The sequence below is a fragment of the Babylonia areolata genome, chromosome 34 (assembly GCF_041734735.1).
Source record: "Babylonia areolata isolate BAREFJ2019XMU chromosome 34, ASM4173473v1, whole genome shotgun sequence".
NCBI classification, from domain to species: domain Eukaryota; kingdom Metazoa; phylum Mollusca; class Gastropoda; order Neogastropoda; family Buccinidae; genus Babylonia; species Babylonia areolata.
This window is the reverse complement of record NC_134909.1, coordinates 19,308,838-19,329,070: the sequence shown is the minus strand read 5'-3', so window position 1 is coordinate 19,329,070 and position 20,233 is coordinate 19,308,838. Positions and strand designations below refer to the sequence as shown.

At 44.0% G+C, this 20,233-nt stretch overlaps 1 protein-coding gene across 1 annotated transcript in view; it reads left to right on the top strand.

Moving 5' to 3' along the window:
• The first annotated feature begins 3,989 nt into the window (after positions 1 to 3,989).
• The window catches only part of LOC143277543 (uncharacterized), a 30,169-nt gene continuing 13,925 nt past the window's right edge, over positions 3,990 to 20,233 (top strand). The window contains exons 1-4 of the mRNA XM_076582425.1: positions 3,990 to 4,107; positions 13,404 to 13,436; positions 16,341 to 16,403; positions 19,316 to 19,426. Coding sequence (XP_076438540.1) covers positions 4,071 to 4,107; positions 13,404 to 13,436; positions 16,341 to 16,403; positions 19,316 to 19,426 — 244 coding nt within the window. The 5' untranslated portion in view covers positions 3,990 to 4,070. The remainder of the gene's footprint in view (positions 4,108 to 13,403; positions 13,437 to 16,340; positions 16,404 to 19,315; positions 19,427 to 20,233) is intronic.

Here is a 20,233-nt window from a genome sequence, read left to right as displayed (position 1 = left end):
CTCACAACACAACACTGTCCTCACAACACACCACTGTCCTCACAACACAACATTGTCCTCACAACACACCACTGTCCTCACAACATTGTCCTCACAACACACCACTGTCCTCACAACACAACACTGTCCTCACAACACTGTCCTCACAACACAACACTGTCCTCACAACACACCACTGTCCTCACAACACTGTCCTCACAACACACCACTGTCCTCACAACACAACACTGTCCTCACATCACTGTCCTCACAACACACCACTGTCCTCACAACACTGTCCTCACAACACAACACTGTCCTCACAACACACCACTGTCCTCACAACACAACACTATCCTCACAACACAACACTGTCCTCACATCACTGTCCTCACAACACAACACTGTCCTCACAACACAACACTGTCCTCACAACACTGTCCTCACAATACAACACTGTCCTCACAACACAACACTGTCCTCACAACACACCACTGTCCTCACATCACTGTCCTCACAACACACCACTGTCCTCACATCACTGTCCTCACAACACAACACTGTCCTCACAACACAACACTGTCCTCACATCACTGTCCTCACAACACACCACTGTCCTCACATCACTGTCCTCACATCATTGTCCTCACAACACAACACTGTCCTCACATCACTGTCCTCACATCACTGTCCTCACATCACACCACTGTCCTCACAACACACCACTGTCCTCACAACACTGTCCTCACAACACTGTCCTCACAACACAACACTGTCCTCACATCACACCACTGTCCTGTGTTTATTCAATGTAAGAGCTCACACGAACAATCAAATAAACAAAAGAAGAAGAAGAAGAAAGACACGCCCACAAAGCTTCCCGAAGCGGAGGAGAAAAAAAAGATACTACCCTCTTCAAAGCCGCCTACATCTTGACCACAGGCATTAATAAATTTTAGTCCTTGTCACGTCACCCATCCACCCACCAACCCATCCATTCTTCCTTCCATTCAACGACCTCCCCCCACCCCCACCCCCAAGCCCCCATCCCCTTTGTCTAACCTCTACCCCCACCTCTCTCCCACCCACCCACCCTACACCCCCTACCCCCCCCCCCCCCCCCTCCCCCACCCTCCCCCCAAACTCACTCTCACTCCAGCCTGTCTTCCCCTCTCGGTGTTTGTATTTGTATTTCTTTTTATAACAACAGAATGCTCTCCCCAGGGTGAGCACGTCGCTATATTACGGCGCCACCCTTTTTTTCTTTCTTTTTTTTTTTTTTTTTTTTTTTTTGGTATTTCTCCTGCGTGCAGTTTTATTTGTTTTTCCTATCGAAGTGGATTTTTCTACAGAATGTTGCCAGGAACAACCCCTTTGTTGCCGTGTGTTCTTTTATGTGCGCTAAGTGCATGCTGCACACGGGACCTCGGTTTATCGTCTCATCCGAATGCCTAGCGTCCATACCACCACTCAAGGTCTTGTGGAGGGGGAGAAAATATCGTCGGCTGAGCCGTGATTCGAACCAGCGCGCTCCGATTCTCTCACTTCCAAGACGGACGCGTTACCTCGAGGCCATCACTCCACTTCACTGTGTGTATCTGGTCACCACCACCCCTCACACCCCCCCCTCCACGCCCCCATCCCCTACCCCCACCCCCACTCCCCGCCCCCCAACTCCCACTCCAGCCTGTCTTTTTCTCCTCTCTGTGTGGTGTTGTGTTGTGTATCTGGTCACTTCCTTCATACCTAGCCCGTCACTCAGAACAGAGGCTTTGTGGGACAAGGCAAGGTGGGGGGAGGGAGGAGAGGGTGGAAGGCCGAGGGTACGGTTTGGGGGGGGTGGGGGGGGGCGTGGCCTGTGACCCGCCACGTTCCCAGTGCACGCGCCTCGTTGTTCATTGTCACGTCACGACACTGGAACCATGAGTCGCCTCCTGAAGGGGCCGTGAAGGGTGTCAGTGAAGGATGTGATGGTGATGAGTGTGTGTGTGTGGCTCAGCTGTACTTCTTCCTTTCTCGGTCTTTCTGTCTCTCTCTCACACACGCACGCACGCACGCACGTGCGCGCGCACACACACACATGGAATCGCGCGCGCGCGTGCACACACACACACACACACACACACACACAGACAGGGGTATTGCGAACAACTAAAATGTCATCGAGAGAATCCAAAGCATTGAAGCTTTTTTTTTTTTGCTTTTTTTTTATAATTTCTTTGTTCTTTTTTTCTTGGTCTGCAGTCAAAGAACACAAAAGCATTTGGTGTAGGGAGAATTGGGCAGGTATCCTCTTAAAGTCGCAGTTTCAGTTTCAGTTTCAGTAGCTCAAGGATGCGTCACTGCGTTCGGACAAATCCATATACGCTACACCACATCTGCCAAGCAGATGTCTGACCAGCAGCGTAACCCAACGCGTTTAGTCAGGCCTTGAGAAGAAAAAAAAGGTGAATAAATAATAGATAAGCGTACATAAATAAATAAATAAATAATTATAATATACAAAAAAAGTAGTAGTAGTAGTAGTAGTAATAATAATAATAATAAAGAAAGAAAGAAATAAGACACACATGTCTTCATGTCTTAAAGTCACAATCATTGCGAAATGTGTACAATTTTGGTTACACATTGTTGGAATGGCTGATTCCAGATACCCCTAAAAAAAAAAATAATAATAATAATAAAGCTTAAGCTATGCTTTTGTATTTACAAATTTAGAATTATTCAACATGGGCATGCAAAATCAGAAATATGCTCCACATGGTCTGGTTTCGGAATTGTGTGGGGAGCCCAGTCTGTTGGGAATGTGAAGGTGTTCATCACGCAATTTAAAACAGCGTCCCATTAATTTTTGTGCGCAAGACTGGCATTATGCATTTAAAACACATACGTTTTATAATACCTATTCAATGTATAGTCAGACATTGTCCTTATGCTTGTATTTTCGTGCGATTAACTGTGTGTATTAACTCACTCAGTACGGCCAGTCCTCTCTTCTCCTCTACACAGACCCCTCGGATGTCCAGTGGGTGTCTGACTGACCCAACATTTAGCTTCCGTCGTCAGAATTGTGGTATTCTTTGTCAACATTCACCTCTTCAGTATAAGAGCCTTCCACTTGCAATATTTTGATGGTGGTAATTGGGGTGAAACGCTGTTAACGTCGTCTCTTTCGCCGTTCGTATGGAGAGAGTTAATGTCCGTAAATTACTCATAAGATTCACAACACTGTCCTCACAACACACCTGTCACAACACTGTGACTCTGCCGTTTCGTACGTTTAATGTGCATCGAAATGTCACCTGGCCATTTTGTCCAGATATTTCGGAAACTAAATTGCTTTTTTTTATGTCCGAAATCCACTGTTTTGCTTTGTCAACTCATAAACACTGTAAACATAAAACCATTTTGCCACTCACATACACAGATATGTACACACAAACACATTAGTAAATACGCAGTAGCATGATCACTAGCCTTTTTTTTCTCTCGTTTATTTGTGTCCAAGTTAGTGTGACCTTCACGAAATGAAATGTTTTTGTTTTCATTCTGATGTGTAGGCCTTCGTCCCTCGGAAGAGTGAAATACATCTTAAGATACAATATTACACTTTGCATGTATTAAAACACACACACACACACACACACACACACACACACACACACACAAAAGAAGAACAGATCTTAAAAAGAGGGGCGAGGTGTGTGGGAGGGACGGTGGGAGTGGTGGTGGGGCAACAAAAGGGTTATCGTTGGCAACATTCTGCAGACAACGAGAGGAAATGCTACACACAACCAGTCACCTCGCCAGTTTCCCTGTTCTACTACAACATCCACTCTCTCTGCTTCGGGTAATGAATCCCAAGCCCCTCCCACAAGGACCCCAACCCGAAGGAGCCATTGGCTCAGAAGATGCCAATCATACTGCCCCCAAAACGACCGTGGACCATGTGAAAGACCCGGATGGCAGGCAGGAAGTGGTTAAAAGTTGGAACCGTGGTTTCAGCGAAGCAGTCTTCGTGCTGATGAACCAGTGGGTCTGTTCGTGGAGGACTCGTCATCATCACTCACGGGACAACAGCTGAGGGCAGGATGAGGGTGGTTGTGATGGGCACGATGTTTCTGGCTGGTGAGTGACCGTACACCATAAATAACACTGTCGGCCTGGCTGGCTGCCGTTTCTCAGTTCTTGTCCCCGGTCTCTGAAAGAAGACGAGAAGTAGACAAAGGGGACAGAGAGACGGGCAAACTGTCTACCTCTCTGTCCCCTCTGTCTACTTCTCGTCTTCTTTCAAACTGTCTGTCTCTCTGTCCCCTCTGTCTACTTCTCGTCTTCTTTCAAACTGTCTGTCTCTCTGTCCCCTCTGTCTACTTCTCGTCTTCTTTCAAATTGTCTCTCTCTCTCCTCTGTCTACTTCTTGTCTTCTTTCAAACTGTCTGTCTCTCTGTCCCCTCTGTCTACTTCTCGTCTTCTTTCAAACTGTCTGTCTCTCTGTCCCCTCTGTCTACTTCTCGTCTTCTTTCAAACTGTCTGTCTCTCTGTCCCCTCTGTCTACTTCTCGATTTCTTTCAAACTGTCTGTCTCTCTGTCCCCTCTGTCTACTTCTCGTCTTCTTTCAAACTGTCTGTCTCTCTGTCCCCTCTGTCTACTTCTCGTCTTCTTTCAAACTGTCTGTCTCTCTGTCCCCTCTGTCTACTTCTCGTCTTCTTTCAAACTGTCTCTCTGTCCCCTCTGTCTACTTCTCTTCTTCTTTCAAACTGTCTATCTGTCCCCTCTGTCTACTTCTCGTCTTCTTTCAAACTGTCTCTCTGTCCCCTCTGTCTACTTCTCGACTTCTTTCAAACTATCTCTCTGTCCCCTCTGTCTACGTCTCGTCGTCTTTCAAACTGTCTACCTCTCTGTCCCCTCTGTCTACTTATCGTCTTCTTTCAAACTGTCTGTCTCTCTGTCCCCTCTGTCTACTTCTCGTCTTCTTTCAAACTGTCTCTCTGTCCCCTCTGTCTACTTCTCGACTTCTTTCAAACTATCTCTCTGTCCCCTCTGTCTACGTCTCGTCGTCTTTCAAACTGTCTACCTCTCTGTCCCCTCTGTCTACTTATCGTCTTCTTTCAAACTGTCTGTCTCTCTGTCCCGTCTGTCTACTTCTCATCTTCTTTCAAACTGTCTATCTCTGTCCCCTCTGTCTACTTCTCGATTTCTTTCAAACTGTCTGTCTCTCTGTCCCCTCTATCTACTTCTCGTCTTCTTTCAAACAGTCTACCTCTCTGTCCCCTCTGTCTACTTCTCGTCTTCTTTTAAACTGTCTCTCTGTCCCCTCTACTTCTCGTCTTCTTTCAAACTGTCTGTCTCTCTGTCCCCTGTGTCTACTTCTCGATTTCTTTCAAACTGTCTGTCTCTCTGTCCCCTCTGTCTGCTTCTCGTCTTCTTTCAAACTGTCTCTCTGTCCCCTCTGTCTACTTCTCGTCTTCTTTCAAACTGTCTGTCTCTCTGTCCTCTCTGTCTACTTCTCGTCTTCTTTCAAACTGTCTCTCTGTCCCCTCTGTCTACTTCTCGTCTTCTTTCAAACTGTCTACCTCTCTGTCCCCTCTGTCTACTTCTCTTCTTCTTTCAAACTGTCTCTCTGTCCCCTCTGTCTACTTCTCGTCTTCTTTCAAACTGTCTGTCTCTCTGTCCCCTCTGTCTACTTCTCGTCTTCTTTCAAACTGTCTGTCTCTCTGTCCCCTCTGTCTACTTCTCGTCTTCTTTCAAACTGTCTCTCTGTCCCCTCTGTCTACTTCTCGTCTTCTTTCAAACTGTCTGTCTCTCTGTCCCCTCTGTCTACTTCTCGTCTTCTTTCAAACTGTCTCTCTGTCCCCTCTGTCTACTTCTCGTCTTCTTTCAAACTGTCTCTCTGTCCCCTCTGTCTACTTCTCGTCTTCTTTCAAACTGTCTCTCTGTCCCCTCTGTCTACGTCTCGTCTTCTTTCAAACTGTCTGTCTCTCTGTCCCCTCTGTCTACTTCTCGTCTTCTTTCAAACTGTCTACCTCTCTGTCCCCTCTGTCTACTTATCGTCTTCTTTCAAACTGTCTGTCTCTCTGTCCCCTGTGTCTACTTCTCATCTTCTTTCAAACTGTCTGTCTCTCTGTCCCCTCTGTCTACTTCTCGATTTCTTTCACACTGTCTACCTCTCTGACCACGCAGTCAACTTCTCGTCTTTCATACTGTCTATCTCTCTGATCACGCGGGTCTACTTCTCGTGTTCTTTCAAACTGTCTGTATCTGCCCCCTCTGTCTACTTCTCGTCTTCTTTCACACTGTTTACCTCTCTGACCACGCAGTCAGCTTATCAAACTGTCTGTCTCTCTGATCACGCGAGTCTGCTTCTCTTCTTCTTTCAAACTGTCTACCTCTCTGACCACGCAGTCAGCTTCTCTTCTTTCAAACTGTCTACCTCTCTGACCACGCAGTCAACTTCTCTTCTTTCAAACTGTCTACCTCTCTGACCACGCAGTCAACTTCTCTTCTTTCAAACTGTCTACCTCTCTGACCACGCAGTCAACTTCTCTTCTTTTTCCACACTGTCTACCTCTCTGACCACGTATTCTACTTCTCTTCTTCCTTCACATGGCCAATCTGTCCGCTCAGGTATACTCCTCTTTTTCTTTCACAGTCTGCATCTGTCCACAAAGTCTACTTCTCGTCTACCTTCATAATTATCTGTTCACTCTTGTCTACTTCTTCTGTCACACTGCCTATCTCTCTCCACTCTTATCTTGTTTACCATTCCATACAGAATGGAAACACATTAGTGAGAGTTATTTACGAAGTTTTATTGTGTGTGTGTGTGTGTTGGGATGGAGGGGGTGGGGGGAGGTGGGGGGTCGAACGAAGTAAATTCTTTGATGGATTGGTTTGAGTAAGATAAGTTTCAGCACAGCAATCATTCCAAGAGGAACAATTTTAATCCAAAATTTAAACAGCGCTCTATTTCTGATAATTAGAAAATATTTTTTTCTGCGTAGTTGATTTGCTCAAAATGTTTGATATTGATTGTGAACTGTACCCGTAATATTTTGAACTTTTTGGGATTCCAGGTTACATTCATATTACGGAGTTGCATGTATTTTGCTCCTGAATTCTTTTCGTCATCGAACAAAACTGCCTGTGCTTCACTGATCAGAATTCACAGAGCCCTGAGATATTTCCTAAGTTTTGAACTGTTTGAATGGATCTTTCAAAATATATTCTGTCCGCGCTTTTCATTAACTGAGCATCATCTGTTAACTGAGATATTTTGTGCTCTTTATTATTAATATAAATTCCTTTCATATCCTTTTTTTCGTTAATCACAATGCCGATATTTCTAGCAAATCATAAACAGCCAAGGAGAGAGTAGATCTCCTTGTCGACATCCTCTTTTCACAGGAAACCAGTTACCCACCTGTCCATTTACTCCTACCGCTGATTTTATATTTTTGTAGAATGATTTTACCAAGTTACATTTGTTTTCTCGAAACCCTTATGCTTTTAAAACTTTAAGAGAAAATTTCAATCTAAAGAATCAAAAGCTTTTTCAAAATCCAAGCAAAGTAAACGCCCGGGTCGCCTTTTCTTATCCAGATAGATAATGCGGTTATATATTAGTCTTGCATTGTCCCCAAGGTATCCATTAGTAACAAATTCAATCTGATCCTCAGAAATCAGTTTTGGAAATGTCTTTTTAACTCACTCAGTACGGCCAGTCCTCTCTTCTCCTCTACACAGACCCCTCGGATGTCCAGTGGGTGGCTGAATGACCCAACCTTTAGCTTCCGTCGTTAGAATTGTGGTATTCTTTGTCAACCTTCACGTCTTCAGTATAAGAGCCTTCCACTTGCAATATTTTGATGATGGTAATTGGGGTGAAACGCTGTTAACGTCGTCTCTTTCGCCGTTCGTATGGAGAGAGTTAATCCTACCTCTCCCAACGTTACCTTCTTCACCTCCCCCTATCTTACCTCTGTTACTTTCCCTTACTTCCAAAGGCCTGACCACCTGGTAACTGACAAGGACATCAAGCATACATCACCACACTCAACGTCAAAGTGTCGTCTCTTACTTCCTTTTCTGTTTGTCTCCCCCTACCTTACCTCCGTTACCTCCCCCTACTTTCCAAAGGCCTGACTACCCAGTCAAGGTCATAAAGCTTAGTTCACCACACTTACTATCAAAGCACCGTGTATGCCTTCCTCCCTGTTTTGCTGTTGTTGTTGTTGTTGTTTCTTCTTCTTCTTCTTCCTTTCTTTCTTTCGTTTGTTCTTTTTTTTTCTCTTCATCTTCTTTTTTTTGTTTATGTTTACTCTCATATGGTTTATTCGTGTGTGTACTTTATTTTATTTTATTTTATTTTATTTGTGTGTGTGTGTGTGTGTGTGTGTGTGTGTGTGTGTGTGTGTGTGTGCTCACTCCAGTTTGAAGATCATACCTCCGGAGTTTTGTTTATATATTTCATATATATATATATATATATATATATATATATGTCTCTCACGTTCAGCATCTTGAGCAGTTTCACCAGAGATGCCTACGAAAGATCCACGGCATAAAGTGGCAAGACAGGGTCTCCAACCTCCAGGTCCTAGAGACCTCAAAGCCTGTGACAAACATCGCTTCCTGGGAAACTGATGCCCTTGACCACTCTCGCTGGAGAATGCTGTGCTCTAGTGGCATAAAGACGTTTGAAAACATGAGAACGCTGGCCATTAAGGAGAAACGTGAGCGAAGGAAGCAGGGCTCAACTTCTGGAGACGTTTTCCCTTGCAACACCTGTGGGAAGTGCTGCGCATCCAGAATCGGCCTCTTCTCCCATATGAGGACACACACCGACAGATAAGCCTGCCTGCCTACTCATCCGTTGGTCCGACGGGAGACTCCATCTATATATATATATATATATATATATATATATATATATATATATATATATATATATATCCGGTAAAATTAGATTACTGCATATAGTGTAGCAAAAAACAACAACATTGTTCATATGTTTGCGAGCGCAAGCTGTATAAAAGGATTAACCCTTTCACCGCCAGTCAATTCAGAGTGCAAAATTCCCTTGTGCTATAAACACAGTAAACATCGTGTCTAAGTTCAACTGGGGATTCCCCATGTGATGTGTGGGAAATATGACTTATCCTACCACCGAACATAAAGAGCAATAGGTTCATGGATAACAGACCCATGATCTGGTCGCCCTTCAGTGACATGGGTCCTCTACTTAGCTGCTGCATAATTACGAGTTTGGCAGTGAAAGGGTTAACAGATATAAGAAGACACAACGGAGGACAAGAGGAAATACTGAACAAAACGAAGACCCTTCTCCAGATAACACTCATAGCGGCAATGCGCCTTTGACGATCTAAGAAATCCGTTTTCAAAAATGCAATCTCGAATCAAATGCTAAAAAGTCTACTATAAAAGAAAAAAATGTTACACGAAATATTCGAAAAATACTGGTGTGAAAAGTCTACTAAAAAAAAAAAAGATTAAAAAAAATTGTTACACGAAATATTCGAAAAATACTGGTGTGAAAAGTCTACTAAAAAAAAAAAAGATTAAAAAAAATTGTTACACGAAATATTCGAAAAATACTGGTGTGAAAAGTCTTCTAAAAAGAATATATTTAAAAAAAATTGTTACACGAAATATTCGAAAAATACTGGTGTGAAAAGTCCACTAAAAAAATAAATTAAAAAAATTGTTACACGAAATATTCGAAAAATACTGGTGTGAAAAGTCCACTAAAAAAATAAATTAAAAAAATTGTTACACGAAATATTCGAAAAATACTGGTGTGATGGACAAATGCTTTAAGTCTGGAAAACAAGTCAATCGTAGTTCCAATCCAGAGTTTCAGTTTCAGTTTCAGTAGCTCAAGGAGGCGTCACTGCGTTCGGACAAATCCATATACGCTACACCACATCTGCCAAGCAGATGCCTGACCAGCAGCGTAACCCAACGCGCTTAGTCAGGCCTTGAGGGGAAAAAAAAAGGTGAATAAATAATAGATAAGCTTACACAAATAAATAATTAATTAAATTAAATAATAACTATAATGTAATAAAATATAAAAAAATTAAATATCCAGTCCAGAAAGAAAGTAAATGCGGTATGACATAAAACTACAGACCTGTAGCACTAACATACATCACATGTATATTATAAAGCGATGCAAAGAACAAGTCATCAGTTATGAATGCACTGACACAACTGTGAAAAGAATACTGAACAACATAATGCCGACAAATTAAGCAGGTTTCTATAAGGGAAGATCAACAACTGAATTGTTTGGCTAATTAACTCACTCAGTACGGCCAGTCCTCTCTTCTCCTCTACACAGACCCCTCGGATGTCCAGTGGGTGTCTGAATGACCCAACCTTTAGCTTCCGTCGTCAGAATTGTGGTATTCTTTGTCAACATTCACCTCTTCAGTATAAGAGCCTTCCACTTGCAATATTTTGATGATGGTAATTGGGGTGAAACGCTGTTAACGTCGTCTCTTTCGCCGTTCGTATGGAGAGAGTTAACGACAAATATTGAAGTAGAAAAAATTAGAAGACGTAACTGTGTACTGGCCACGTTTTTCGACAAAAAAAAAAGGCATACGATTAAGCAAGAGAGAGAGAGAGAGTGTGTGTGTGTGTGTGTGTGTGTGTGTGCGCGCGCGCGCGCACGCACGCGCCTTTTTTATGCTCTTTTTCCTATGTATTCTATTACCATCATGGTTATGCCTAGAACAGATCGTGGTCAGGGCGAGAAGTGGATGGAAAAAGCACAACGGTGCTGTCACCCTCGGACACAAGGAATTTTGTCTTGTCTTGTCTTCTCTTGTCTTGTCATCTCTCTCTCCCTCTCTCTCTCTCTTGTAACTTTTGACACCCCCGACCCCGACCCCGCCCCCTCCCCAGGCCCCCCCCCCCCCCCCCACTCCCCTCCCCTCGCCCCCACCTTCTCTCTCTCCTCTGTCGATTTATCAGTCTGTATGTCCGTCTGTCTTCTCTCTCTCTCTCTCTCTCTCTCTCTCTCTCTCTCTCTCTCTCTCTCTCTCTCATTTCATCTTTTCTTCTTTACTCTCTCCTCCCCCCCCCTCACTCTCTCTCTCTCTCTTCCTCTCTTCTGATATAAATTTTCTCTGTTTATTCTTGTGCGTTTTTTCTTCTTTTTTTTTCTTTTTCAAATTTATCTATTTGATTTTGTACCTGAAAAAAAGCATTCTTGTCATTATGCTTATCTCAGTACCCTGGAAAAATAAAATCTCGTTCGTTCGTTCTCTCTCTCTCTCTCTCTCTCTCTCTCTCTCTCTCTCTCTCTCTCTCAATCCATTTTTTTGTTTTGTTGCCCTGCTTTTCATGATCTCAGAGTGAAATTAATTAATTCGAAGTATTATGCAGAACCATGTCATTTTAGGCTAAATATGTTATTGTCAACAAGAAATGAGACAGTTCTTTTTAATTTAGCTATGTATATTTATGAAGCAGGCAAGAGGCTGCGCACTGCAGTCTCTTAATATTCGTTTGCAGACCTTATGTCTGTTAACTGTTACCTTTGTTGGTGAAAATTATGTATTATGTTCCTTTGTATTAGCCCCTTCAGTATGGGGCCATGGCCTTTATCTGAATAAACATCTGAATCTCTCTCTCTCTCCCTCTCTCTCTCTCTCTCTCTCTCTCTCTCTCTGTTTACACACCAGAACAACCACCACCGCCCAGTCTAGGTTATTAATCTGCTGTCAGGAGGAGAGAGTTAACACCGACATTAGGGGGAATCCAGGACGACACATACTATCAATTTGCTCTCCACAGACACGGCATCTCCATCTTCTTCTTCTTCTTCCCCTTTTCTCTGTTTACATACTCGCTAGATGGCGCTCCACTTCCGGTGTCCCGTCACATCTGTGGCGGAAGTCCATCCATCCGTAAGGGAATCGTGACAAGCTGTCACGTGGTCGTCACGTGGGAAGTGGAGTCAGTGACCCGTTTCGCTGGGCCAGATGGATGGATGTATGGAAAGGGGAGGGGGGGGGGAGGCAGGGGGTTGGGGGGTGGGGCTTAAATGTCGTTGCTTGGAATTGTGTGTGTGTGTGTGTGTGTGTGTGTGTTGCTATTACACAGACACATTGGATTTTTCTACATAATTTTGCCAAGGACAACCCTTTTGTTGCCGTGGGGTTTTTTTGTTTTTTTTTTTACATGTGCCAAATGCATGCTGCACACGGGAGCTCGGTTTATCGTCTCATCCGAATGACTAGCGTCCAGACTATACCACTCAAAGTCTAGTGGAGGGGGAGAAAATACTAGCGACTGCCGGTGTGATTCATACCAGTGCGCTCAGATTCTCTCGCTTCCTGGGCAGGACGCGTTTCCTCCAGGCCATCACTCCACCACTACACATCACACACATTGTGTTGTTATCACACACTGACACGTTACACACATTGTGTTGTTATCACACACTGACACGTTACACACATTGTGTTGTTATCACACACTGACACGTTACACACATTGTGTTGTTATCACACACACTGACACATCACACACATTGTGTTGTTATCACACACACTGACACGTCACACACATTGTGTTATTACACACTGACACGTTACACACATTGTGTTGTTATCACACACTGACACGTTACACACATTGTGTTGTTCTCACATACACTGACACATCACACATTGTGTTGTTATCACACACTGACACGTTACACACAGTGTGTTATCACACACTGACACGTTACACTCATTGTGTTGTTATCACACACTGACACGTTACACACATTGTTTTGTTATCACACACTGACACGTTACACACATTGTATTGTTATCACACACACTGACACGTTACACACAGTGTGTTATCACACACTGACACGTTACACACATTGTGTTGTTATCACACACTGACACGTTACATACATTGTGTTGTTATCACACACACTGACACATCACACACATTGTGTTGTTATCACACACTGACACGTTATACACATTGTGTTGTTATCACACACACACTGACACGTTACACACATTGTGTTGTTATCACACACTGACACGTTACACACATTGTGTTGTTATCACACACTGACACGTTACACACATTGTGTTGTTATCACACACTGACACGTTACACACATTGTGTTGTTATCACACACTGACACGTTACACACATTGTATTGTTATCACACACTGACACGTTACACACAGTGTGTTATCACACACTGACACGTTACACACATTGTGTTGTTATCACACACACTGACACATCACACACATTGTGTTGTTATCACACACTGACACGTTACACACATTGTGTTGTTATCACACACTGACACGTTACACACATTGTGTTGTTATCACACACTGACACGTTACACACATTGTGTTGTTCTGTTTCAGCGGCATCCGCCATGTTTGTGGACCCCAGACCACGTGAGTCTGTCTGTCTGTCTGTCTGTCTGTCTGTCTGTGAGTCTTTACGTCTGGCTGTGTGTCTGCCTGTCTCTCTGTCGGTCCGTCTGTCTGTTTGTCTGTGCGTGACCATGTCTGTCTGTCTGTGAGTCCCTATGTCTGTCTGTCTGTGCGTAACTACGTCTGTCTGTCTGTCTGTGGCCTCGTCTGTCTGTCCGTCCGTCTGTCTGTCAGTCTGTATGTGAGTTCATGCGTCTGTATGTCAGTCTGTATGTGAGTTCATACGTCTGTTTGTCTGTCTGCCTGACTGGTTGGCTGGCTGACTGTCTTGTCTGTCAGTGCGTGACCATGTCTGTATGTCTATCTGTCTGTCTGTGAGTCTTTACGTCTGTCTGTCTGTCTGTGCATGACCACGTGTGTCTGTATATCTGTCTGTCTGTCTGTCTGTCTGTCTGTACGTCACCACGTCTGTTTGTCTGTCTGTGAGTCTTTACGTCTGTCTGTCTGTGCGTGATATGTCTGTATATCTGTGAGTCCTCTGCGTCTGTCTGTCTGTCTGTGACATTGTCTTTCTGTCTGTATGTGAGTTCATACGTTTGTCTGTCTGTCTGTGAGTCCCTACGTCTGTTAGTCGATCTGTCTGTGTACCTGTGCGTCTGTGCGTCCATGTATCTATCTGTGTGCATTCCCATGCCTGTCGTGTCTTCGCGTTACAAAATCTGTCTCGTCTGTTTGTGCGCCCTTTGCGTCTGTCTGCTTATCTGTCAGTCTGTGCGTGACAAATTATCACACTGTCACACACAGTCGCACACTTATCACACAAGTCACACGCCAATCACAAATCATCACACACACACACAATCACACACTGTCACACACTTTCAAACACAAGTCACACAGTAACACACAGTCACACACCGTTACACACCAGTCACACACCATCACACACTGTCACACACTGTTACAGACAGTTACGACACACCATCACACACAGTCACACACCATCACACACTGTCACACACCATCACACACAGTCACACACCATCACACACAGTCACACACCATCACACACTAGTCACACACCATCACCATCACACACAGTCACACACCATCACACACTAGTCACACACCATCACACACAGTCACACACTGTCACACACAGTCACACACTGTTACAGACAGTTACGACACACCATCACACACAGTCACACACCATCACACACTGTCACACACTGTTACAGACAGTTACGACACACCATCACACACAGTCACACACCATCACACACAGTCACACACTGTCACAGACAGTTACGACACACCATCACACACTGTCACAGACAGTTACGACACACCATCACACACTGTCACACACAGTCACAGACGCCATCACACACAGTCACACACTGTCACAGACAGTTACGACACACCATCACACACAGTCACACACCATCACACACAGTCACACACTGTCACACACAGTCACACACCATCACACACAGTCACACACTGTCACACACAGTCACACACTGTCACAGACAGTTACGACACACCATCACACACAGTCACACACCATCACACACCATCACACACTGTCACAGACAGTTACGACACACCATCACACACTGTCACAGACAGTTACGACACACCATCACACACTGTTACACACAGTCACAGACAGTTACGACACACCATCACACACAGTCACACACTGTCACAGACAGTTACGACACACCATCACACACAGTCACACACCATCACACACAGTCACACACCATCACACACAGTCACACACTGTTACAGACAGCTACGACACACCATCACACACAGTCACACACAGTCACAGACAGTTACGACACACCATCACACACAGTCACACACCGTCACACACCAGTCACACACCATCACACACTGTCACACACTGTTACAGACAGTTACGACACACCATCACACACAGTCACACACCATCACACACTGTCACAGACAGTTACGATGGACTGACGGACTGGAGGACTGGTGACGGACCAGTGGACTGACGGACCACAGTAAACTGCTGAACTGGCAGACTAGCTGAGCAACGATGGACTGAGGGACTGATGGACAAAGGAACTGACGGACTCTCGGGCTGGCCATGGACTGATGATCCCAGGATCATGGACTGACGGACTGAAAAGAGACTGATGGACTGACAGACTGGGGAACCATTGTACATAGACTGATGGACTGGTGTACTGACGGACCTAATACATGGACTGACGGACTACGACATACATTAATGGACTGGTGTACTGACGGACCTAACATGGACTGACGGACTAGGACATAGACTGATGGACCGGTGTATTGACGGACTGAACATGAACTGACGGACTAGGGCATACATTAATGGACTGTTGTATTGAAGGACCTAACATGGACTGACGGACTAGGACATACATTAATGGACTGGTGTATTGACGGACCTAACATGGACTGACGGACTAGGACATACATGGACTGGTGTATTGACGGACCTAACATGGACTGACGGACTAGGACATACATGGACTGGTGTATTGACGGACCTAACATGGACTGACGGACTAGGACATAGATTGATGGACTGGTGTATTGACGGACCTAACATGGACTGACGGACTAGGACATACATTAATGGACTGGTGTATTAAAGGACCTAACATGGACTGACGGACTAGGACATACATGGACTGGTGTATTGACGGACCTAACATGGACTGACGGACTAGGACATACATTAATGGACTGGTGTACTGACGGACCTAAAACATGGACTGACGGACTACGACATACATTAATGGACTGGTGTATTGACGGACCTAACATGGACTGACGGACTAGGACATAGACTGATGGACTAGTGAATTGACGGACTTAACAAGGACTGACGGACCCTACGTTGTTGTGCAGAGGCCAGTGGACCCGGAGTGAGTCAGACAGGGCCGTCCTCACCCTTTGGTTCCCCCATGCCAGGTGAGTCATCGTCGTCCCTGTCACCCTTTTTAAGTCATCCACCATACACAGACATGAAGCAGAAGGTGAACACTTAATAATAATAATAATAATAATAATGGATACTTATATAGCACACTATCCAGAAATCTGCTCTAGGTGCTTTACAAAAACGCTTTTGTTAACATAAAACATTATATCTATGTTACATACACACACCAAAAATGTGACTACACACACACACACACACACACACACACACACACACACACACACACACACACACACACACACACACTGCATACATACATTTTAACATACATGTGTATCTAACAGCTACCCTAACACATACGCACACATAGGCAGGCACAAACTTACATAAACACACGCACACACAATGCACATTCATATACATGCATGTAGTTATGTACACATACATATGTATACACACATAGTCAAGCACAGCTAACGCAAAGGAAGTGGACCTGCCACAACTGAACTTATTGAGGTGAGTTTTGAGACGAGATTTAAAAGATGCGAGGGAATCAGAATAATGCGAGGGAATCAGAATAACGGAGGTTATCAGGGAGCTTGTTCCACGTCTTTGGCGATTGAAAACACTTACGTTAAGGATCTTTGGCAAGAGGAGTGGAACACACAGACGGACAACAAGCTGTTCCAAATCCTTCCAGACCTAAAAGAGACCCTCCTATCAGTGGTGAAGAATAGAAAGGAGGAGTCTGTGCTGTACAGACTGCGTGCGGGGCAACCTTTTTTTTTTTCTTTTTTTTTTTTTTTAACTCATTCTTACTTTTTGAAGGGGGAGGAGGCCCCTCAGTGTATTCCCTGTGATGAGCCTCTCACCGTGAAACACGTGCTCCTTGACTGTTGGGATCTGCATGATGTTAGACACAGACATTACACGGCCGGGGTTTCTCTGAAGACTTTGTTTCGTGATGTCCCTCCGTGGACGTTGATGGACTTATTGAAAGAAGTGGAACATTTTTAATCAGACTTGAAGGTTTTTAACTATAGAAAGTTTTTTAAACTTTGAGTGGAAAGTTTAAATCGGTGACTAGTTTTTATCGGATTTTTTTTTTTTTTAATTCACCTTTGACTTGTAGTAGGTATTAACTCACTCAGTACGGCCAGTCCTCTCTTCTCCTCTACACAGACCCCTCGGATGTCCAGTGGGTGTCTGAATGACCCAACCTTTAGCTTCCGTCGTCAGAATTGTGGTATTCTTTGTCAACATTCACGTCTTCAGTATAAGAGCCTTCCGCTTGCAATATTTTGATGATGGTAACTGGGGTGAAACGCTGTTAACGTCGTCTCTTTCGCCGTTCGTATGGAGAGTTAACGTGGCGATAGCCTTGAGATGGCCTTAGTGGTCGTCGAGGCTCTAAGCACCACAATTTTATTTGATTTGAAGTCATCCACTTCCCTGTTTGTCGGTTTTGTCGTCCTTTTTATCAGCATCGTGGGCCTGCCTATTTTCTCTTTGTCGTCATTTTAGTGTTGACATCATCATCCTTGCCTGTCGTCTTTGTCGTCCTTTTATCGTCATCATCGTCGTGTCTGTCGTCTTTGTCGCCCTTTTATCGTCATCATCGTCGTGTCTGTCGTCTTTGTCGCCCTTTTATCGTCATCATCGTCCTGTCTGTCGTCTTTGTCGTCCTTTTATCGTCATCATTGTCCTGCCTATCGTTGTTGTCGTCCTTTTATCGTCATCATCGTCCTGCCTATCGTTGTTGTCGTCCTTTTATCGTCATCATCGTCCTGTCTGTCGTCTTTGTCGCCCTTTTATCGTCATCATCGTCCTGCCTATCGTTGTTGTCGTCCTTTTATCGTCATCATCGTCCTGCCTATCGTTGTTGTCGTCCTTTTATCGTCATCATCGTCCTGTCTGTCGTCTTTGTCGCCCTTTTTATCTTCATTATTGTCCTGCCTGTCGTCTTTGTCGTCCTTTTATCATCATCATCGTCCTGTCTGTCGTCTTTATCGTCCTTTTTTATCTTCATTATTGTCCTGACTGTCGTTTTTTGTCGTCCTTTTATCATCACCATAATCATTACCATAACCATCATCATAATCTCAGTGGTCTTTGTGGTCCGTTTTATCGTCATGATTGTGACGACGATCATGATGGACATGATGAAATTGCTTGAATCATTGTTGTTTTCTTTCTTGTTATCTTCATGAGGTTTGTGTTTCTGATTTCTTTACTTCTTTCGGAAGTCTTCTTCTTCTTCTTTGTCTTCGTCTTCGTCTTTTAGACACCCATTCCATTCTGATGAGCTTTGTATGGCGTCCTAATGACCTGATGACGTATTCTCGAGAAATGGTAATCAGGATCATATGACATATTCTGATGACGTTGTGATGACGTATTTTCGAGAAAGTGTAATGAGGATCATATGACATATTCTGATGACGTTGTGATGACGTATTCTCTAGAAATGGTAAGAAGTTGATATGACATACTCTGATAACGTTGTGATGACGTATTCTCGAGAAACGGTTATGAGGATGATATGACATTCTGATGACGTTGTGATGACATATTTTCGAGAAACGATTACTGAAGATGCTTTGACATAATTATTCTGATGACGTTGCGATGACGTATTCTCGAGAACGGTATTGAGGATGATACATGTTCTGATGACGTAATCTCCAGAAACTGTAACGGTGATATTATGACACGTTTTGATGACGATGCGATGACGCATTTTCGAGAAACGGTAATGAGGATCAGATGACATATTCTGATGACGTTGTGATGACGAGAACCGGTAAGGGAGATGAGGTGGCACATCCTGGGTGACGTTTTGATGACGTGCTAAAGGAAAAGTAAGTTAGCTAGTACTACGTAAACGGCAATTTGAATGATATGACATGTTTTGATGACGTTGTGGTGACGTATTTTTCAGACATGGGGATGGTCATGAGTATGGTACGACAGACCATCAAGATGATACTGCCCAAGCTGATGGCTAACCCAGGTTTGATGGCAGCCATACTCTCTGAAGGAAATGGCCCTGGTATGGCTTTGTGTCTTTAAAAAAAAAATTATATTCCATTTTTAATACCAATTATTTGCAAATTTTGGCTCAGGAGCTCAGTCAAAAGGGTTTAAATTGCTCAGGAACTCCGGGCTCAAAGGGTTAAAGTGAAGTGTATGTGTGTGTGTGTGTGTGTGTGAGAGAGAGAGAGAGAGAGAGAGAGAGAGAGAGAGAGAGAGTTTTGATGATTTAAATTTTCACCTCGAATATATATCTCGTGCGTCTCCTTCACTCATTGTCTCACTTTCTGTTTCTGTTTTTTTTTTCTGTGTTTGATTCTGTCTGTTTCTTTCTCCACACGCTCTCTCTCTCTCTCTCTCTCTCTCTCTCTCTCTCTCTCTCTCTCTCTCTCTCTCTCTCTCTCCCCTCTGTCTCTCTGTCTCTGTCTGTCTCTCTCTCTCTCTCTCTCTCTCCTCTGTCTGTCTGTCTCTGTCTCTCTGTCTCTGTCTCTGTCTCTGTCTCTCTCTCTCTCTCTCTCTCTCTCTCTCTCTCTCTCTCTCTCATCATTTTGATTTTAGAATTTGTCCAGAAAGAAAAAAAACATTCTATAAAAAAAAAATTTTTAAGTGTTGGGTTTTCTTTTTTCTTTTTCTTTTTTAATGCCCTGCTTTCACAGTCACCTCAGTGTCAGTCCCGCTTCACTTACGTGCTCGGCGTGAGTCCTGTAATAAGTCTTTACTTATTCATGGGGGTGGGGGGGTGAGTCCTGTAATAAGTCTTTACTGATTCATGGGGGGTGAGTCCTGTAATAAATCTTTACTGATTCATGGGGGTGAGTCGTGTAAT